General features: G+C 42.5%; 3 protein-coding genes and 1 pseudogene across 5 annotated transcripts; 3 read left to right on the top strand and 1 right to left on the bottom strand.

Annotated features, from left to right (window-relative positions):
• Positions 1-965: 965 nt before the first annotated feature.
• Positions 966-6465, bottom strand: LOC104424501 (protein YELLOW LEAF 1, choloroplastic). Of its 3 annotated transcripts, none has more exons than XM_039304146.1 (6): positions 6273-6465; positions 4414-4490; positions 2901-3112; positions 2147-2222; positions 1545-1762; positions 966-1428 (listed from the first exon to the last, which is right to left on the bottom strand). In XM_039304146.1, exons 2-5 carry the CDS (start codon positions 4463-4465, stop codon positions 1563-1565), a joined length of 540 nt encoding a protein of 179 aa, XP_039160080.1. In that variant the 5' UTR covers positions 4466-4490; positions 6273-6465; the 3' UTR covers positions 966-1428; positions 1545-1562. The 3 variants fall into 3 exon arrangements, with proteins under 3 accessions (XP_039160080.1, XP_010035246.2, XP_010035245.2); XM_010036944.3 differs by having other exon boundaries at positions 966-1329; XM_010036943.3 differs by having other exon boundaries at positions 1008-1762.
• Positions 6261-10687, top strand: LOC104427002 (annotated as a pseudogene).
• A 1322-nt stretch (positions 10688-12009) lies between these two features.
• LOC120289587 (circumsporozoite protein-like) lies at positions 12010-12513 on the top strand. Its single transcript, XM_039304691.1, has one exon. The coding sequence runs from the start codon at positions 12010-12012 to the stop codon at positions 12511-12513; it is 504 nt and encodes a 167-aa protein (XP_039160625.1).
• Positions 12514-17625: 5112 nt separating this feature from the next.
• Positions 17626-22044, top strand: LOC104424500 (O-acyltransferase WSD1). Its single transcript, XM_010036942.3, has 7 exons — positions 17626-18410; positions 19007-19582; positions 20060-20126; positions 20210-20322; positions 20787-20996; positions 21174-21311; positions 21448-22044. The coding sequence occupies exons 1-7, from the start codon at positions 18171-18173 to the stop codon at positions 21619-21621; spliced, it is 1518 nt and encodes a 505-aa protein (XP_010035244.2). The 5' UTR covers positions 17626-18170; the 3' UTR covers positions 21622-22044.
• The last annotated feature ends 622 nt before the right edge of the window (positions 22045-22666 follow it).

Raw genomic sequence — 22666 nt, 5'->3', positions numbered from 1 at the left:
GGGCGATGTTGATTTTGAATTTCAGTTTGGATTTTGATTGGCCTGACTAAGAAAGCTCCTCCGTCGGTGGGATTAGCGCTTTGTAATCATCTTTCGGTTTTTTGGCCGCATCCCCTGTTCATTAGCAAAGGTGCTAATGGAGCTTTCTATCCCCACTTTCATGGCAGTTGCCATATTCGTAGGAACACCACTCTTAACCCCATTAATCAATTTGACAGAGAACCTAGATGAAGGGTTGTCGGGTTTAAGGCAAGGTTTCGTCCGACTCCTCGTGACGGTAGGTACTGCCATTAAATCCATGCTCTCATTCTTTCATTATCAGTGGCTTGGTCATTGAGAAATTGCACTGGGCCAAGCTAACTTCAGCTCATTGCATCCCAAGTCCTGGCTCTGTACCATTTCTGAGAACGACTGTCCAGGACAGGAGCGGGAGAGAGCCATAGCTTGTGGTTGTCGTCCACATGGGTCGGTTTGGGTTGGGTGATTTTGACACCCCTAGCAACAATGGGGGCATGAACAAGACCAAGGACCAACCAACTCCAAGCATTGAATCGGGAAAAGTTGACAAGTCCGCATTCATAGGACATGAGCCCATCCCCAATCGGCCCCATCAGTCCGTGTTGCCTTCTTTTGCACATTGAAAGCGAGATGCAACGTATGAATGCGATGCCGTCTTCTAATTTTCATGTTAGGATGAGAGTTAGCCAAGTGATTATGGAAAATATCTGGGTAATTTTCATAAAGAACCATTACAGACATCGAGAGCCACATAAAAAGAGTGAATCATTGCAGTTAATCACATCCTAACGATATAGGAAAGAATATGATCCTTCCAATTGAGTACACTGCAATTCACTGGCTTCATCAAGAAGGTTTTCATGCAGTGACTCATTTCTAGTTTGCCTGTGAATGTTCTAGCTGTAAGATTCCACTTGAGAAAGCGTTCTTAAATATCGAAAAGCAAGTGAATGAAAATCTTCAAGGGCTTAACTCTGCGCAGCAGCAGGTGATCAGTACTTCATTCCAACATTTATTCTCATATGGAAAAAGGACACAATTAACCCACTCATAAAGTAAAATCTCCAAAAGGATGGGATGGAGATGTTATCTGAGGTTTTACAGCATGATAAAAGTTACAGCAATCCTGACATTTTCTCACTCCTCAACTGATCCTCAACCCAAGTATTGTGTAGAGTTCAAGCGGGTTGGGTCGATATCTCGCCAATCAGATGCGAATATCACAAGCATTGAATTTTTTTCGTCTTCAGGAGTGGTAGCAATCGCCATTCCCATTGAGGCATCAATTCCTTTTTGGCTATGGTTGCATTTCTGTGGGCAAAATTTCCCACAGAATTTAGAAAAGAACCAACAAAGTACATGTCTCTTTGTATTATTTCCGCGTTAATACTCACTATAAAGAACCATGCTCTGCATAGAGCATTGAACCAATGAGAAAATAAAATTCTACAAATCATAGCTTCACAAGAAAAAAAAATTGAAGAAGGATAAGCAACTTGTATTGGGGTATCAAACTTTTGACTTATAGTCTCATCACACTCATTTTATCTTCTCCTGCTGCTGTCCCTGTAGTCACCTTCACTTTCTTTATCCTTCAAAAAGCCTAAGAATGCAAGGAAGCCGAAAAAGAAGAATCCACCTGACCAGTTGCCGCCACCGCCACCCCCACCACCTCCACCATCGCCATCATCGCGGGGCGGGAAACCTGTACCGCCGTCGTCAAGTTGTGGCGACTTTTCCTGAACTGCAATTCAAATATATATGTCAGCTACATTTAGAATGAGAGATTCTCCAAACACACACTGACATATCAAACATTCTACTATGGTCTGCTTCCAAATTGCCATCGAAGAATTATAATACGAAGCATGTAACACAAGCATGGCTCACACCAGCATGGTCTCTCGAAAAAGGGCCATGGTCATTTAACTGGACAGGACAAGATGAAAAATGTCCAAACGAGCAGTATGAGAAATCCGGAATGCTTAACAGCTCCACATCTTTAAAAAATGAGATTATGCAATATGAACTGAGGTGGGCTATTATCAGTTAAATAGCCAAGAAATCCCTCTTTATATTATAGATGCTATGCTGATACTGCATGAGTATGGATTGATAGAGCTATTACTGTGAGTAGGCGCTTGGGTAATTGTCGGGGCTTTGTGCGTAATAGTCTGGGTTTGCTCTGCACCACATCTTGCATTCTGCAGGCAGTTGACAGAAAAATGTCAATGAAGAACTTAAAAAAAATTTCCAATGCTAGTTTTTTTTTTGGTCGGTATTTCCAATGCTAGTTTGAATAGTCTATAAACAAACTGTTCTATTGTGCCAGACCATTCACGCAAAAGGACATGCCATGCGTCAATGTGCACATGCAGAGAAAAAAAAAGAGGGGGGCGGGGGGAGGAGAGAGTTAGACAGCACATTTGTACATGCATTTAATGCTCCAGGCTGCTCCAGGCATTTTTAGGTCACTTATATCATGAGGTATCTAACTATTTTGTTCTACCAAAAAGCAGGAAATACTTGCATGTCTTCTGATATTCTCCAGTGCGCACAACAGCTTGGTTTAATAGGCTGCCAAAAATTAGTCACTCAGTTTTCTAAAATTTCGCATGTCAGCCTGAGAAAATTGAGAAAAATCTAGCTCTCAATCTCATGCTTAAAGGTGCCTACCATTAAAAAAAAAAAAAAACTCATGCATAATGTACAACCTAGCAGAAAAACAACAGAACAATAAGATGGCACCCAATATAATTCTGATCATATTGATGATAGATCATATTTCTTATATTACTTTGCAGGTACTAAGCAAAACAGCATAATATCTTGGAATTCGACGAAGAAAATAAAGCAGACAAGCCGTAGTACTTAAAACTAACCAAAGCTGCAAAACATATGGCTGAAGTGGATCTTCCAATAGAAGGCACAACATGTCTCCTTCTATTGATGGGCTGTAGTTGTAACCCCAATCCTGCTGGACTTGAAGCAATGACCTTAACTTTTCCCCTTAGGGCAGAGAGATGTTTAGTTTGCAAGCCAAGCTCCACAGGGGACTGTTTCATGCTCTTAGTTTGCACCTGTAATCTAGCATCTGTACATAGTGCAAGTAGAGTTAAAAGATAAACTCGAATCATAAATAAGAATCAAAACATGCTACTTCTAATTTTCCAACAGCAAAGAAAGTTTATGGTCAAATCAAATCATGCCATGTCAAATGTCTGGTGAGCGTGTCTGGGTGAAAGATGATGTTGTCTCAATAAAAAAATAAGACAAATAAAACTTTTTAAGTTGATACGCAGAAAGATAACCTTAAGATGCTTCAGCATCAGTAAGAACACGCCTCTTTCCAAAAGTGGATTAAAAAAGGAGGTGAAAGTGTAAATGGTATGGGTAGAAGTAGAAGCTCTAAAATATGATCTTTTCACTGCTACTGCATATCATCTACCTCAACACATGCCCGGCACATTCAAACCTACCAATATATGCTATATAATATATACACTTAATTTTGAATATGATTGGAGAATATCAAAGAAAAATAGATCGTTATCTTATTCTATCAAAAAGCATGTAAAATATACCTCAGTGGATATTTTATAGACCTGCCATTTCAATTTGATAAAGCAGAAGGATAACAACAAATGCTGCAACCTTTAAAAAGCAATGGTTTGTCACTTAATAACAGGTTTCTCATAGATTATATTCTCGGAATATAATATCTTAGATTGTCTTCAAAACGTAAAATTTCAGGTACAAAAGTACATTTATTAACTGAATCTTCAAATTTTGGGATAAAAAACTGGCAGCAACACCACAAGCAACCACTTGATCTCAAAGGCTATAATTCATTATTGAAAGCTTTATCTCAAAACAGCACCTAGTGCCACCAACATCTCCATAAGTCTATCCCATCCATATCAGTAATGCCTATCCTAAGAACACGCAGCAGTTGATATTTTATTTAACAATGTAGTCAAATTTTAAAAAGACCCGAAGGTAGGGATTTCTCAAGAGGTAATGTGCTGGGGATTTTGTATCCATTCAGTGGGGTATGAGATATGATGTTCACCCCCATCTTGCTTAAATATTTCCTTTCCTTTCATCAACTGTAGCAGGCGTTTCAGTTTCCTGACATTCAGTTGTGAGTTGTGATCACAAGCCCTCTATCAACCAGTTCTCTAGAAGTCAACGAGAAGTGTAGTTATCCATTTACATATGCATTTACCAAGAAGAGTGCATTTCTCATTTATGCAGTGTCAATTAATGAAACACATGACTTATCATTACATCTTTCTGAGTCAGAATCAATTTAATGCACCAGCACAAATTCTGACAGAACCGCATGTCATCAATCCAACTTCCACAGTGATTTCTGCAATCAATGCTAATTACCCATTGGCAGTAGAGAAGTGGAGCAGAAAGTGCTTGAAACAAACATCGACATCTTCACAACAATGGATCAATGTAACCTGCACATATACGAACTGACATTAGAGCTGAATTAAGCAACAGCTTCGAAGAATCAGGAAAAAAAAATAGTGGATTCAAGCAGTAACTAAGTGAAAGTACATGATCTGAAAGACAGATGCAGCATGAAATTTAATGAAAACGTTATAGATCTCTATCATTACTCATACAACTGTCAAATATCGTTCCAATACAGAAGAATCACACATGAGAAGACTGTTTTCCTAAGTAAATAAGGCTCTGGCCTTTTAATCGGAAAGATCATGCACGGATAAGCAAAAATAAAGGCCTTTGAGACTTGAGAGAACTAAGGAGATTTAAGTCACATAGAACCCAAGTCTCAAAACCAGGACAACGAACAAGCCCAATAACAAGGATACAATAGAAGAAGCATGCATGCAGAAGTCATCGTCCCCACTCCACAGCCTGGATTAGTCCTTCCCTCAGCTATTTGTGCTATACATCTGTTAATAATAAGTACGATATCGATAAAGCCTTCCCCCAATGAACAAAGGCTACGTATACACCGGTCAACCCTTTTTGTGTTGGCACATTTATATACCAACCACGAGCTCCTTCCACAACCAATAAGGGAGAATCTCAATATTTTGATGTCGTATCTTTGGAACAATATATGTATCTTAAGGAAATTTCAGACCAAAAAGTGGGAAAAGAATTTCATGTCTTAAATACAAATCGGAGAATAATTCAATTGCCCATTTCGCAGATTGCAGCACAGCTTTGTCATTTATTTTAAGCTGGAGCTATTAAACTAACGCATAAATAAGAACCTCCACATAAGGTAACAGCATATTATTCCAGTAACCCACATTCACCTGAATAAACTAAACTACACTGTGGGACATTGGTTGCATAGCTTGGGACCTTTTTTAATTCCAAACTACCGATAATTTCAAAACCATTGATCTCCAGTAACTTCTCTCTCCACCATAACAGGCAAGAATCTTAAGCTTCAATCGACAACCGATTGTTGCTAATTGGCTAAATACACAAACAAGTTACCATAAGCATATGCCGTGTACTGTACTCCATGAAAGCCTAATCTAGTATAACATAATCGCATAGTAATTACAAACACCCAAATGGAGCATCTAATGACAATAATTACAATTCCATCCGATTTTTGGGAAAAAGCCACAAAAAACCTCAAATTATGCCCACAGTGACAAATTTACTTTAGACTTTTTCCCGTGATGCCAAAAATTCCAATCTTGTACCCATGTAACACATTCTTCCTTCGTCAATGAGCACCGTTAAAAATATGCCTACATGATCGCCGGAAAGCGAAGGTTGTTGATATGGAACGACATTGTTTTGACTGGAAAATCATTTGATAAAATAAATACAAGTTTGAGGTTTTTTTTTTTTATGTTAGATATATGTGTTACAATAGGCAAATTTTAGGGATTTTGATGTCATAAAAAATCTAGGTAAATGTGTTAAGCGGGCATAATTCAGAGTTTTTCTTATGCTTCCCTGATTTTTTCAAAAAACACCACAAATTTCTGCAAATTATTTCGATGAGTAACAAATTTATCCGAACAAAATGAACCAAATTTCAGCAATTCACACGAACTAAAAGCTCAACAATCAAACATAAACGTCTACGGTTGCCATTTATCATCAAAAGGACCTATTTTGGTCCTGCCCAATTCCTCCTGAAAGCGGAAAGCGAAGCGAAAGGGCGCAAAGCCGCGATCTTTATGCATCCACCGCCAAAACTCAAAGGCCAAACGCGAGCGACGGAAAAAATGCCTACGTACCCTTGGGATGCGCGCCGCGGCGGCGGCGAAAGAGGAGAGCTCGGCCTCTGGGACGAACGAATGAAGCGGGCGCGGTGGAAGACGAAAGAGCTCGAGTTCGGCCGCGAACGCCGCGCCGACGTCCTCGCCACCGCCTCTCGAGGAGAACCCGCAGGAGGAGGAGCTACAATCCCAGAGCAGAAGGCAGAGAAAGAGAGAGAGAGGATGCAAGAGAATGCCGCCAGTACTCAAAGCGCCAAGGTGGGCCGGGCCGATCTGTTATTGGGCTTTCGGCCCTCTTCGAAAACGGGTTGGGCTTGTGGCCCACCAGGAAGCCCAGCCCGGTTTCCCTCCTTTCCCGTTACGCCGAGTCGCCGGAGTCCTCTTCCTTCGGCTCAAGCGCCGCCGTCGGTGGCGGCCGAGACGATGAGCAGCTCGAGGATGTTCGGTTTTTTCGGTTTGGCGAATACCATCGTGCCAAAGCAGTGACCTTTGTGAAGTATCAAGTGGGGAATTTGAAGTCATTCTCGTTGATAATTGTTAACAATCATCGGACTTTTGATAGCTTCTTGTCTATGTTTTATATTCCAGAGGAAGCTGACGGTTCTTTGCACACAATTCACTGGACAAAATGGTAACTTTTTCCGTTCTTGCTTGTCTACGAACAGCAATCTTCCAAACTTGAAAACCTTGGCTCTCAACTTCAGCTTTTGTTTGTCCTGTCTGTGTCTTTAGATGGGTCGTGAAATTTCAGTTCGTGTCTTTGCCCCCCATGTTTGATGTCTTTCATCGTTTGAGAATGTGCACTCTACCCTGCTGGACACAACCATCATGCTAATGTGCACTCTACCCTGCTGGACACAACCATCATGCTAGTCTAGGTTCTGGTGGAATGGAGCATGAGACTCTTGAGTTTGTTGTGAAACTCGAATAAGCCACGTTGTGTCTTTGCCGACTTGCCTATTCACTTCGTTGTTTGCAGGTGAACTATATGCAGTTGCTTGCAGTCCCACGGATGGCACACTGGTGGCGACTGAAGGAGGTGATGATAAAGCGTTTCTTTGGAGGATAGGTTATGTGGATTGGGCATTAGAGCTCCTAGGCATGTAAATGAAGTCATATCCTATTGAATATATGACCCATTTCCTTGATGTTTTATTAGTTATTTATGTTAGAGCAGGCACTGATTTGTTTATGTGATCCTCGTTCTGTGTAAGGCTTTATGACTCTAATCCTTTAGAGCTCCTGTGGGTCATAAGGATTGTGTCTCTAGCTTAGCGTTTAGCATGGATGGGCTGTCGCTTGCATCTGGAATGGACTTATTCAGATTTGAGATGTCTCATCTAATAATCATAGAGGAACCCTTGAAGGACCTGGCGGAGGCATAGAGGTGAAAATGTGAACTAATTATATCATGCCTTGACATTTCATTTTCGCAAAGAAGTTTTGAATGAGCTGTGTGATTAGTCAGTGGGTCAGGTGGCATCCAGAGGGACATTTTATACTGGCAGGTTCTGGAGATTTGACCGTTTGGATGTGCAATGCTGACAAGAGTTATACTTGAATATGTTCGCTGGACCTGGTAGCAATGTAAGTAGCGGAGATTTCACTCCTGATGGTACTTATTTAGTCTCTACTTTGATATCTTGTACCCTGAAACATGTTTTTGGTCATCACTGATACAATTAGGGGTGTGCATGGTCCGGGCGGGCGGTTCCCGATCTAGAACCGGGAACCGCCCACTAAGGACCGGTTCCGAAAATTGGAACCAGATCCACCCGATTGTTGCATGGATCCATCCGGAAACCGGACTGCCGGTCTGGTCCGATTCCCGGGTGGATCCATGGAACCGATCTTGACGCAAAACAATTTCGGTTTTCAACATAGTTAGATCGGGTCTATGAGTTGGGAAGGAGGGGAGGAGGTCTATGGTCGGGTTTTCAACATAGAACGGTTGCAAAACAATTTTCCACCGCTATGGCGGGTGGCGGCCGACGCGAGGGGGCGAATAGCGGCGATGGTGGTGTTGACGCTTGGGGAGGAATCGTAATGGCGATAGGATTAGGAGGAATCGAGGAAGAAACAAAGAGAGAGAACCAAAGACGAAGGGAGTGAGGAGATGGGATCTAACTTAGTTTATTTTAGTAATTTTTTTAATATTAAAACGTTTCGGTCCGGTCCGGGTGGGCGAGATCCGCCCATGGAACCGGGAACCGGACCGGTACCCACCAGTTCCGAAAAATTGAAACCGAGAACCGGACCGGTTCCCTCAAGAACTGCCGGTTCCGGGCGTTTCCGGTTCGGTTCCGGGCGGTTCCCAGGTATTTTGCACACCCCTAGATACAATGGCATTTCCTTATTATAGGCCTGCTCCTGTTTACCTGGATAGTTCAATTTGTACCGGCTCTGATGATGCGACTACGAGAATCTAAAATCCCAATAGTGGGGAAAACACTCACGTCATAAAAGGTACTCTTCCACCCCTCATTAGTTTGAAGTCTTCTTTTTATACTATTATTTGGTGAGACAGTTATCGCAAACTTGGAAGTAGTTTCCTGGGAAAGTAACTTTCAAGGTGTTATGTCAGAGTTTCAGGAGATGATAAAAGACTTCACTTTGATCATGTTTTCCATTTTAAGTTTTTAATCATTACCATATGATTTGATCAGCTACCGAAAAGATGTATGTTCTTAGATAACTGGATGAGCTACAGGATCTTGAACATAATGATAAAGACCTTGCATTTGTCTAAAATATGCGCATCACTTGTTTTAGTCTCTTTGTACATCAGGAATTCAATGCAATAAGATACTGTCATGAGCCTTAGTTTTACCTCTTTAATTAGTATTGCTCCGAGTAGCAAAATCCTTGGAACTCTATCATGAGACATCTAGTTTTTTCTGCTTCCATAGGAATTCCTATTAGCTTTGTGGCACAGTGTGCATTATTTGACTGTGGCCCAGAATTAGATTTTTGTTAAAGAAGCACATTTGAGACGATCATTTCTTTTTGTTTATTTATCTGGAATATAGCAGACCGTGCCTATTGGCAAAAGGCTTAGTTTGTTTTTATCATTTGTATATTTAGCTGGGATGTCTTTTCAGTGATCTAGACATGCTCAAAAGTCACCAGTCAAAACTTGCATTAGTTTTTATTCCACGTATCTGAAAGTTGATACTTGGAAAGCTCAATCAATTTTGTTTCCTTTCCTCCCCATTATCACATTCCTCCTTATATAATGTCCACAATTTTGTCTGTATTGGAAGAAAAAAGCACTACAAAACAAATGATTAACAGACATTAAAGATGTGGTATCTGAAGTCAGAGGAGGGTGGTGTATGCAGCCTTAGTCGTTCCTTCCAAAATACTTGACATCTCATGTGTTCTGCTTAGGTTTTCCATGCTGAAGGATTGACATGCATGACGATGAGCTCTGATTCAAGTCTTGCTGTTACTGGTGCAAGAGATGGTTCTGTTCGCCTTGTCAATATATCTAGTGCAAGGGTTGGATCTTATTTCCTATTCTCTTCTTCTTCTTCTTCTTTTTTGCCTCAATGGAAATGCAGGATTAATATATATATATATATATATATATTGATTTAATCATATATATATATATATATATATATATTTTTGATATTGCAGTTTCAAATCAATTCAGTCTTATAAGAAAACTTTTGGGTCTTATCAGTCTTCTCCAATCCTTTGTATTTGGTATTGTGATGAAACTTGTTGCTCGGTTAGTTATATCCATGCATCATGTCTTCGCCCTTGCAATTATTACAATTTGGATATATGGCTATGCTGTAGCTGAACTATTTACAGTATGATGACATATGCTACTGATTCCAATGGTTCGTAATTCTATGGATGCTCACGTAGATTCCGTTGAATGCAATGGACTAGCACCAAGTTATAACCTGTTTCAACATTCCTCTAATCGAGGTACCATGTAAACATGTTATTTTGATTTTTGCATTGGCTTATTCAAGGTCAAGTTAAATATGGTCCTTGCCTACTTCTCAATGGGAGTAATTTCTCCGGGAATTTGTTGGGGGGTTCCAATTATACATTGCTCTAAGAAATGGTTATTAAACAGAGTTTTGGAGGATATCTATAGATATAATCTGCAAGTCAATCTTCATAATAAAATTGAGAGCTCAACAGTGTCCTTTCGAGTAATACTTGGGTGGCGCGATGCACATGTAGTAAGTAATAAACTACAAGAAAAACCTTAAGCTAAAAGAATGACAGTTGGGAAGCAAATATCTGCATGAGGAGAGCAGAACAGGGGTATGATGGTTCAAAACCCAAACAAGTAGTGGTTAGTTGCTAAGAGCATTGACTTATTGTTATGGCAGTTGCACAATGCAAGAAGGGAAGCGAACCCGTTCCACATGGACAAAGCTGTTTCGGCGCCTGACAAGATATACTAAGCATTTAGTAAGTGAATGCACGCAAGTGAAAGCTCAATTATATTAACATGGCATTGAATGCTGCATAATACCCCTACGAAAGACTAAATTTGCTGAAATTCCTCCCATCAGTATGCAAATTCAAATTAAGTCAATGCAAACAAAAAATTGTTGATCTACCGGAATCAGCAATTTCATTTACTCATTCGGAATTCCTGTGGTAGCTCTCCGTGGGCTGCAACCGGAGGCCTGGAGCAGAAGTTTACTGTATGGGACGCATACATTGGTGCAGCCTTTTTTTTCCCCATATTATCTTCGAGTTTTTTAAAACCAGAGTAAGGAATAAAATGGTCAATGTACTTTTACTGCGTCAAGACAGAGCCATCTGCCGAATCTGGTGCTCCCATTCAATTCCGACCGGTGACCAACGGGCTGAAAGCGGTTCACTTTCAGCCTGATCTGTCCCCATCCAGTCCACAACCCCGCCATCAAAATTCCACCAAAGAAGAGCACCAAGAACGTTTCTATTCCGGATGACTATTTCTTTTCGAGAATAATTTTTTTTTTATTTCTACTCTAGGGAACAATTTTTGAGTACAATAAAGCATTTGATAATTATACAAAATTTCTATTCTTAGAATAGAAAAAAAAAATAGAAATGTGTTTGGTGCAATTTATAAACTTTTGTATTTATTTGTTTTTTTTTTCTTGCTTATTGACCGCACGATCGTTGCCCGTTGCCACACAACCGTTGACTATCGCCACCGATTGCCACCGCAGGACCGCCGCTCGCAGGCCACCAGCTTTCGCCCCCTCTCGCGGCCACCTGCATTAGTGGTTGGCGGCAACGATCAGCGGTTGTGCGATGGTAGGCAACAATCGTGCGAAACAAGCGGCGGTTGGTTGCCGATGGTCGTTGGCCGGTGGGGCAGAGGCGGCGGCCGGTGGGGCATGAGCGGTAGAGACCGTCGTCGGCGATCAAGCGGCGGTGGTGGTCGCTTAGGGTGCGCATGAGAACATTTCTTGGGTGGGAACAATTTCTTTTCGAAATAGTTCTTTTCTATTTCTATTCGGGGAACAATTTCTATGTAAAAAAACCCGTTTGATAACTACACAAAATTTTTACTCTAGAAATAGAAAAAGAATAGAAATGCGTTTGGTAAAAAACGGTTTCTTTGTTATATTTATTTGTTTTTTTTTTTTTTTTGCTTTGGTAGACCGGACGCCGCCGCCGCCCGCCGTCCGCCGGTCGACCGCCGCCGCCGCCAGCCGTCGCCGATTGCCGCCGCACGGCCCATCGGCCCGCCGTCGACCGCCGAACACCGGCCGCCGGAGGGCGGGCCATGGGCCGTCTGGCAGCAGCGGTCGCGCGGCGGTCGGCCGGCGGCTCGGCCGATGGCGGGGACGTGCGGTGGCGGCGGCGGCCCAGGCGTCTGGCGACTGGCGGCGGCCGGGCGCGGTCGGCCTCCGGCGGCGGCGCGGCAAGAACGGTCGGCCGACGCGACAGCGGCGGCGGCGAAAGTCGGTCGGCCTCGGCGGCCGGCGGCGCGTCCGGCGACCGGGCGGCGACCAAGGCGGCGGCGCGCGACGGCGACCAAGCGGGCGGGCGGCGTCCGGCGGCGACAGGCGGCGAGCCGGCGGGCGCGTCTGACGGCGATCGGGCGCCCGGCGGCGGCGTCACGGTGACCGGCGGCGACCGCGCGGCTAACAGCGACGGCGATCGGCGAGCGGCGTCCGGCGGCGACGGCGACAGCGGCGGCGACGTCGCGGGCGGTCCCGGCGATCAAGGGCGACCGGGCGGCGGCCGGCAGCGACGGCGATCAGCGGCGACAGCGGCGGGCGTCTGACGGCGACCGGGCGGGCGACAGGGCGGGCGGCGTTCGACGCAGCGGATCAGCGGCGATCAAGGGCGGCGTCAACGGGCGACCGGGGCGATCAAGGGCGGCGTTCGACGCCCAGCGACAGAAGCGGCCAGCTGGCGGCATCCGACGGCTGCGACCAGGGCGACCGGTAAGCGGGCGGCGTTGGTCGGTCGCCTCGGCGATCGGCTGGCGGCGACGGCTGGTCGACCTCCGGCAGCGGCGGCGGTCCGGCCTCCGGCGGCGGTCCCGGTCGGCCTCCCAGCGGCGGTCGGCGGCCGGCGGCGGTCGGCCGGCGGCGGCGGGCGCGCGCGGCGGCGGTCAACAACGGTCAATGGCGATCAACAAGAGAAGAATAAAATAAAAAAAAAAAATTAACTTATTTCTTAAACTTGTTCCCTGAACAAGAAGCAACTTTTTTACTTCTCATTCTATTCCAAAACCATTCCGGGCTAACTTTTTGTTCCTGAACAAAAACTAACTTGCCGTTATCAAACGGGTTTTATTCTTTTTTTTGTTAGGGAAGAGAAGAATAGAAATTTTGGGTGGGCCGGGAAGATTACCATGCGGACCCTTACCGACGGTTGGCCGATAGTGGCCACGGGCGTCGGAGGTGGCCGGTGGTGGCCACAATAAGGAAGAAGAACAAAAGAAAAATAAAAAAGAAAAAAATGACTTATTTTTAAAAATTGTTCCTAGAAACAAGAAGCTACTTTTTTTTTTTCCTTATTTCTATTCTAAATCTATCCCCTAGTCATTTTGTTATTCCGAGGAATAAAAAAATAAGTTGATGTTACCAAACGAATTTATGTTGTTTTTTTTGTTTCGGGGAACAAAAAATAAAAATCGAGAAAAATAGAAACGTTATCCTAAGGACCTATTTGTTAAAAACAATTTTTGTTCTCCAAAATAAAATTTATATTCTTTTGTTCTAGGGAATGAAAAAAGAATAGAAATGTAGTGCCGTGGGTTGTTTAGCTTGTTCTTTTTGCCTTTGTTTTTTTGATTTGGCTCCCTCTCACTCTCCTTGTTCTCCCGCAGCTAGAGTGTGAGCTTTGGCTCCGAATTCTTGTATTTTTGTCATTTGCTTAATATATTCTTACCCTTTACCAAAAAAAAAAAAAAAAAATTGTTCTCGGTAATAGGTTTGCAATAGAAATAAGAAGTAGAAAAAAAAAGTTTATTCCTAGAAACAATTTTTAGAATCAAATTTTCTCTCTTCTTTTTCTTCTACTTCTTCTTCCTTTTGGCTAGTTACTTGACCTTGGCCATGGCCGCGCCGTGCGACCGACCAAACGAGGGTTAACAACTTTGCCAAAGCATCGTCGACCCCCAAAGACGTCGAGCCACGGCAAGGCTTGTCGGCCGAGCCTTGCCCCGGATCTGGCAAGGCCGAGCTCGCCAGACATTGCCAAGTCGGTCGCCGCCATGATGATGGTCCCAAAGAGAAAAATAAAAAAAATGAAAAAAATGAAAAAGAACTAAAAGAAATAAATAAAAAATCTAAGATTTTACCAAACGTATTTCTATTTTGGGAATAGAAATTTTGAGAAATTACCAAATGCGTTTTTACTCATAATTTCTTATTATTATTTTTTTTGTGACTCGGGAACCCTCGAGCAGTAGGCATTCGGCAAGGTAAACCCAAGACGGCCGGGTTACCATCACGGACCCGGCCGCGGGTGAGTCGCGTAACGAGGACGCAAGGTTTTGAACCCCTCTCCTCGGTGGGGGAAAAGTGCGAAACCATCAAAGTCACTGCTGGCGGTGGTTTTTTTACTCATAAATTATTTCTGAAAATAGATATAGAAAAAAATCATTTTTTAATAAAAAAAATGTTTCTCGGAATAAAGGCCTTATTAAACGCGCCTCAGTGATCTAGTTAGGCAAGTCGTAGGATGCCTTGGAACTCGACCTTGATTCGACTGCCCTCCAAAGACCGCCGTACAAAACAAGACCGGAAACGACAAATGCCTTCACGTTTTCGTGTCAGTGACTCCGGCTATACTGCTTGAAGTACCAGGGTAGGGGGGGGACTTCACGTTGAATGGGGAATAGATCCAGGACCAGTCCAGGGTACACTGTCGTTCGTTGCCCCTCTGTCAGTTTGGATGTTGTACAAGTACGAATAGGTGAGAATCGGACGCGGGCGGATTCGCTGGGGGCTGGGGGATATCGGGATCGGACGCACGGCCGCGAATGCCGTTTACTTTCCTGTCAGTCTGTTCCTGGTCCTCGAACCCCGTCAGCTCGCATTGAAGACTCGCCATCGCTCTCCTAGAACGTCAACCTGTCAGTTCACGCTGTGCAGTTAAGGCTAGGAGTAGCGGTGGTTCGTGACTTTTATTACAGATTGGGATATTTCAAACTTGATATTTGCCACTTCTACTCGAAATATAAACATGATTTAACCTTCGTTTGTGTCGAGAAAAAATAGATAATTTAAAAAACATTTTATTAAAAATAATTATTTAAAATAATTAGTCAATAAAAAGTATTTTCATTATCAACAAATAATTTATGTTTATTATAAATGTTGAATTTTTTTTTTTGTAGGTAATCATTTATTTTTTTATGAAAGAAACTTTTTCTAGAGTTTAATAAAAAATTCTTGGTTATGGAACGACCCGTGCGGCACCCGGCAAGCGAAATTCACTAGCTCAACCTTCTTTTTATAGCTGTTCCAACGAACAATATGGTAGATAGCTTCTCTGTACGAGATCGTACCACGCTTAACTTCATTCAGGCGTCTAGTCCATCAAGTGGGATAGCAGATCTTTTAGGTTCAACAATTGGTTTTTGCTTGTTATGACTTCGTTAAGAGAATGACATCGGCTTCAACCGTTTGTCCACGGGAGGCTAATCTCGCATTTAGAGCTCTAAGTGATATAATCCTTCTATCCTAGAACTCCCAATACCAACCATTCGACACTACTCACAGGACTAGTTGTGTTCGTTCCCTCATCTTCACTCTTCGCTAAGACTGCGTTTGTTTTGATTTCTTTTTTCTGTTTTAAAACAATTTTTTTGTTTTTTTTTCCTGGAAACAAAAAAAGGAACAAAAACGTGTTTGTTTGAGTTTTATTCCAAAATTATTTTTTTGTTCCCAAAAACACATTTGGAACGAAATAAGAAACAAAAAAAAGTTGTTTCTTATTTTTGGAACAAATTTTAGGAACATTTTCTTCTTCTCTCTTTTTCTTCTTTTTTTCTTTCTTTTTCTTTGGCTGGTCGCCGGCCTCGGCCATGATTGGCGACCGGCCAGAGCGTTGAGGGTCGGCGACCTCGCTAGAGCATCGCCGGCCTCCAGCGAGGCCAAGCGTCGCCCACCCTAGCGAGGCTTGACCCGGATCCGACGAGGCCGAGCTCGCCTAGCGGTGGCCGTGACGCCGAGCCTCGCCGGCCATGGCGAGGCCGGCGACCGGCCAAAAGAAGAAAAAAAAAAAAAAAATTAAAAATAAATAAGAAAAATAAGAAAGAAAATAGAAAAATTAAAATAAAAACATTAAAAATTAAAATAAAAAAAATTATACAAATTTATCAAACGTGTTTTTTTTTTTATTCTTGTAACAAGTTTACCAAATACGTTTTTTTGTTCAAAAATTGTTCCTCGGAACATAAACATTTTATTCTATTTTTGTTTCTTAAAATAATTTTTAAACGAAATGTTACAAAACGCGCCATAAATAACCCGAAGGACCGTTCATAATGTCATGAGTATGGAAAGATTCATGAACCGTGACACTTTAATCTGTCTCCAATGACTTTTCCATTAGAAAAACTCGATTTTAGACTAAATTCCAATTCTATCCCAATTTTTTTATTTCATAAAAAGATCACTAAGTTTTATTTAAATCTCAAATATGCCATTGCTAATCCTTCACCCAAATTTCCTTTGACAATTAAGAGATGGAAAGCTTCTAAGCGCTGTTCAAATATCTTAAATTGCGTGTCTTCATCATGGGAGGCGAAAGACGCCCGAGCACGAGATTGACAGCACACTACCCTGTCATAAATTGGAATTTAATATATTCATCTAAGACCCACGCCGGAATCACGATGTTAAAAGCAAATCTAATACAGAATGCCCAAGATCAGACATCAACGTGAGTGCCACGTTTGGCGAATAGGGTAGCGACCGTTGGTCTTGTCTTACCTGACAACTACAAGTCAAATCCCTGACCACACCAACCGTCAACTCTTCTTTAATCTCGACATAAAAGACATAATTACGTGTAATTTTTAACATGTATGCCCCCCAATAAATCTAAATTGCCAAAAAAAAAAAAAATGACATTTCTATTATGGTTATTTATTTTTCCAAAAAAAGGTTCATTACTTTGGATAATGAGTCTAGTGAAAGAAATTCTGTGGTGGGCGTACCTATAGTCTTCGATTTGCAAAATCCATGTATGCTTCGGATTTTTGAAACTTCCCCCTCACTCTCCATCGTCGAGCCATCTCGGCCACCAAATTTCTCAAGGTCCTTGGCAATTGGACCCGAGATTTGTGCTAGCATGGAGCCGAACTATGGGTCTGAGTAATGACAAATTGATAATTTTGAATTATGCAGGGTGAGATGCTAAACTAAACTATATGCGGAATTTGTTGATTAACTTCTTAGCCTAACACTAAAAAGAAAATTGGAGACCTAAGGAGCAAGGGTCACCATTGGCTCCCCCTTAAGTTGGCCAATGGATTTAACTGGTTGATATTCGGGTTTGAAGTCTTGATGTTACTTGATTTATCGACACTTGCACTATTCCCTTCCGATAGCCGAACTCGAGATCCATATAGGTAATTTTTAGAGTTTTTGATAATAAAACTGCGAAAGTGATGTAGAACATGGTTGTAATTAGCAAAATCGCTTTAATCACAGGACAACGGAACATTCTCCATCACATAAATGTCACGGAAAATGACTTACTCAGGCAAAGTTCGGCCTAAATTGCATTTTGAAAAAAAATGATATTTATTTTTTTTCATTAACTAAAATTTGAGAATGGAAATTAGGCATGCAAATGAATCTCGGCGTGCACGCACGCGCAGTCATTACAACAAGGGAGGAATCTACCGCGGTCGACGGCAGATTTCTATTCCCTCGGGCGTTTTGCACGAACATCGTTCTGGTTAAAAACAGAAGAAACGGCAAAGCGCAAGACGACACGCTCGCATCGCGTCCTATAAAAATCCACCGAGAAGGCAGAATCAGTCGATTCGTCCACATGGTCGGAAGAATCTCAGCGCCCAAGCAGCCCCACCATCCGGCGCTTCCCGTTGCGGGCACGCGAGGTTAACGCAGCACGCGATCCAGGCCGACGGCGGCGTCAACGTTTTGGAGCGGAGCGGAACGAGTCGGGCTTCTTGGATTGATGGGCTTTTCTTGTGACGAGCTCGCGGCGCCATTGAAGACGCCGGGATAGCTGTATATCTAGAAGCTCGGCTTTCAAGACCGACTGCTTTGACTCGCGAATTGGGTCGGTTCTTTCCGAAGCTTAAGGCGCAGTCTTCGAATTGAAGAGATTTTCCAGCTCATCTTCTTGGACTCGTGCATTTTTTTGAATCCAAGAAAGAAAAAAGAAAAAGTATGGGTGGTTTAAAAGTCCATGACTCGATGGAGTTAGTTTAGGGAGTAGGTTGGAGTCATGGCAATCGAAATGACGGAAGCTGGAGGGGGAGGAGGAGAAGCGGCGGTCAACGGCCCCGCGGCGGCGGGGGGCGGAGGCGCGGAGAAGTTGAGCCCGGCGGCCCGTCTGTTCCACGCGCCGAGGTTCAACTGTTACATACTCGCGATCATGGGTTGCAAGACGAGGATCAATCCGGGCGTGGTCAAAGCAGGGCTGGAGGAGACTCTGCTCAAGCACCCTCGTTTCTCCAGTAAAATGGTGCGTCCAGTTCTTTCGTTTTCTTCATTTCTTCTTGTTTTTTGACTTTCCAAAATTTAATAAGGTTCTTGTTCTTCCATGTTCTTGGCTAATGACCCTAATGGAAAAGGCTGTTCTTGATGCCTCTTTCTTTGTGGTTAAAACTGATGGTTCTGTCCGAATACTCTGTGTTGTATTTCTTTTTTATTTTCTTATTCTGGGAAAGCAAAGATGTAGAGTTTGACGGACGACTTTGCCCTTGTCCTTTTCCTTTTTCTGCTCTATGCTGTCTAGGCCACAAGGGTATTAGCTGCCGCATTGTTTTAGGACAATAAATCCCCAAAGAACCGAAATGTGAAGGGAGTACACAAGAAAAGCATTGACAAGTGACTACACTTGGCTGCAAAGGAAACTAAAGTGTACAATTCCCATATGGTTTTCCACGCTCTTAGATTGCCCCAGCTTGGCAATCCATTCAAATGAAATATAACTGAGAATGCTCTAAAATTGTTTGCGTCCGAGAACCGGAGCTTTCGCCCCGACATGTATTGACCTTGTGATTAAATGCCGCCTCCCTAATATGCATCTCTGCTGTTTTGTTGGTTGTGGGAAGGAAGGTGGGAGATATAAAGAGAAGTGGAAAAATGAAGTGGGTTCAGACGAAGATGAACTTAGATGAGCATGTTATTGTTCCTGATGTGGACCCTGACATGGACACACCAGACCGATTCGTGGAGGACTATATTTCCTATCTAACAAAAACACCTCTGGACATGTCCAGACCGCTGTGGGAGCTTCATCTCCTGAATGTCAAGACTTCAGATGCTGAGGCTGTGGCGATTTTCCGCATCCACCACTCGATGGGCGACGGCGCATCGCTTATGTCTCTGCTCCTGGCTTGTACACGGAAAACAGCTGACCCAGAAGCACTACCTACTATTCCTGGAAAGAAAAGTGCAGGAACACAGAATTCAGGCGGGTTTTGGTGGTTCATTTTGGCCTTGTGGTCAATGTTCAGGTTAATTTGGAACACTATTGTAGACTTCTCGGTTTTTGTGGCGACATATTGTTTCCTGAAAGATACAGAGAGCCTGGTTAAAGGTGGACCAGGGGTTGCAAAAACTACCAAGAGATTTGTGCACCGGACAGTCAGTTTGGATGACATAAAACTCATTAAGAGTGCACTGAATATGGTTAGTTTTATCAAGCTTATGCTGCTGCATCTTTTTGACTCAATTTCATCATCATACTATAGATGTACTTAGATAAGAGAATTAGAGAGTGATTTTTATATGCACACATGAGCAGCAGTTGCTTTGTTTTTGCTGTGTAAAATTATCATCAAATTACTAAGAAATTTGTCATCATCTTATAGGGTTAACAAAGACTGGACGTATAGCTGGCATACATAGAATGCACCACTTAATGGGCATATTGTTTTCTTTGAGAAATATGCAGAAATCTGTGTTAGTTCCTGGTTCTTTTTGTCTGCGGCACCAACAGTAATCCCGGCCTAATCTCCTTCATTTTGGACTTTCCACAGTACTGCAGTGTTTATGACACTGGACGAAAGTTGAGATTTATGTTTTCCATGTCTCTATTTCACAGTAGTATTAGGCACATTCTTCCAGATTCTGATATTGACTCTTCTATCTTGCATTGCTTTTTAGACCATCAATGATGTTGTGCTGGGAGTGACTCAAGCAGGACTGTCTCGGTATCTGAATCGAAGATATGGTGAGTTGATTCTTGCTCAGATCGCATACTCTTAGTATTGAAAAACAAAAATCCTGCCTAACAAGGTCAGTTGCTTTATTCAGAAGGTGAGAGTGGAAAAGACCAAAATTCCAAGAAGAAGAAATCAAACATTCCAAAAAATATGCGCCTTAGGGCTACTGTTCTCATAAATTTAAGACCAACAGCGGGAATCCAGGTAAATAATGTTTCCAGAATGTGTCTGTGATTTGCAAGAGAAGGAGAGGTAAATTTATGCAACATTTGAAATTCATCTTTCTGTTTAACAACGACAGTTGAATTGGCATAATACTTCGACAAAACTAAGTCGAATAGATTCTGTTTGTGAGTTCTAAATGGCCGTTTCTGCTTTTGGCCTATATAATTCACACAATTTAAGATTCTTATCGAATAGATATTGACATTAGTTGTTGGCACTGCCAGCTTTTTATCTCGGGCCTTTAATTTTTTTATTCCTTGTAGACAAATCGCTTTGTACGTCATCCTCTTAAAGTAAATAGATGAATGATGGTATGCATAAATGTGCTTATAGTTGAACACTTGATAGAAGGTACGAGTTTCAAAATGGGAGAGCATTTCTATGAGTTTCCCTGTGTGAACTGTTTTGTTTGAATGCCTGTATCCCGCATTAACGTGTAACAGGCTTTGAGTGATATGATGATCAAAAAATCCAAGTGCAAGTGGGGCAATTGGATTGGATACATTCTCATTCCCTTCAGCATTGGTTCAGAAGATGACCCATTAGAGTATGTTCGCAAAGCTAAAGCAACGATAGATCGCAAGAAGCTCTCACTGGAAGCTATAATAACATTCGCATGTGCAGAACTTGTGCTAAAGCTATTTGGTGTCAAGGTACATATAAATCTGAGTGCATAGAGACTTTTCCTTTTTGTCTTGCATTTCAGTGTGCTTCTGTGTATCTCTCATTCCACTATAGCATTAGTTGTAGGAAGTGAGAATGGCATGTAGAAGGAAAAACTTTTGGTCTCTAATGCTGGTGTTGTCTGTCTATTCCCTCGATGTGAACAGGTGGCATCTGCAATTGCACACAGATTCCTTTCCAACACTACTGTGGCCTTCTCTAATGTGATCGGTCCAGTAGAAGAGATCAGCTTCTATGGACATCCAATAGCTTTCCTTGCTCCCAGTGTTTACGGCCATCCACATGTATGCGAAGTTTGAAATTTATTTTGTCTTCTTCTCTGGTATCCAGTATTTATATTATTAGGAGTCCATCCCCAAATCTGCACCTGCTTTTCAACATCTCACTCTAAGATGATGTGGAAGCTAATTTCTTGTGCAGGCATTGACAATACACTTTCAAAGCTATGTCAACAAGATGACCATTGCAGTAGCAGTTGACCCGGACGTGATTCCTGATCCTCACCAGCTCTGTGACGATATAGAGGAGTCTTTGAAGACCATCAAGGCTGCTGTCTCAGAAAAAGAGCTTGCCACTGTTGTTCCAATAGTATGAGGACCTTGTTTGATGAAGAGTATTCATTTTGGCTGGCTAATATTTGGCCAAGGATTGATCCTCTAGGTATGAGGGGAGCGAGAAAGAGAAGGTGAAAAGGTTAGGAACTAAGTGAATTCTTTTGACTGAGCTACAAATTCTTTCTTTGCCTGAAAGAGCAGCAGGCAGAGGTGAGACATACGAGGAAATACAGGAAATAGGCAATGCTAGGTCTAGACTGTTGCAAACACTCGCCCATATTGTTTTTGTGCATGTAGCAATTGTTCTCGCCATTGATGGTAGGAATGCTACATCTTCATCTTGACTGAATTTCTCCCAGAAACAACATGATATTGTGCAAAGTGACTCATGGTATGTATTATGTATTCATTCATTTTTTTTTCTCAATCGATACCAGCTGGTAAAGATGGAGATACTTTCACATGCTAAACTTCTTCATTGTGAGTTTCCAGTCCTAACCACCAATGCTCAGTATCGATTGAGAAGATTGAATCTGATGAACTGTCCATCGTGAACATAGGCAATGTCCTATGAAAAGGCAGAGGCATGAATGACTGGTACCAGTACGACGACACAAGATGAAGTGTGAGCGCTAAGTGACAATTTAGGCAAATCTATTGTTATTATGTAGATTAGAGATGTCATTTGCTCAGACTGAAGTGTCCAGCACACTACGCATTATAATTCATGCGCTCCCCAGTCAAACATATGATATCGGCATGGGCCTGTTCGTCCAATGGAAGATTATGAATATCTGGCTTAGAACATTTGCGATCATGAAGCCCAAGTTATCCTTTTTTCTCGCGCCCTTCCGTTTTCCTTTTCATTTGTCTCAATTAAATGGATCTGCCAAAGCCTGACCTTCTGTGTCAAAGCATTAATGTCCTTAGGGGCCCACGATCAGCTCAGTCGACCGTGGGGACTGCAATAGCCAACAACCAAACCAAACCATAGTAATGAGGAACGTTAGATGGTCGCTAGTAAGCCCTTCATCAGAATTTTGATACTTGCCTAACTAACTAATGATCATTACATATCTCAATCC

Source organism: Eucalyptus grandis, chromosome 11, assembly GCF_016545825.1.
Source record: "Eucalyptus grandis isolate ANBG69807.140 chromosome 11, ASM1654582v1, whole genome shotgun sequence".
NCBI classification, from domain to species: Eukaryota; Viridiplantae; Streptophyta; class Magnoliopsida; order Myrtales; family Myrtaceae; genus Eucalyptus; species Eucalyptus grandis.
The sequence above is the reverse complement of the archived record's forward strand: the minus strand, read 5'-3'. Positions and strand labels throughout refer to the sequence as shown.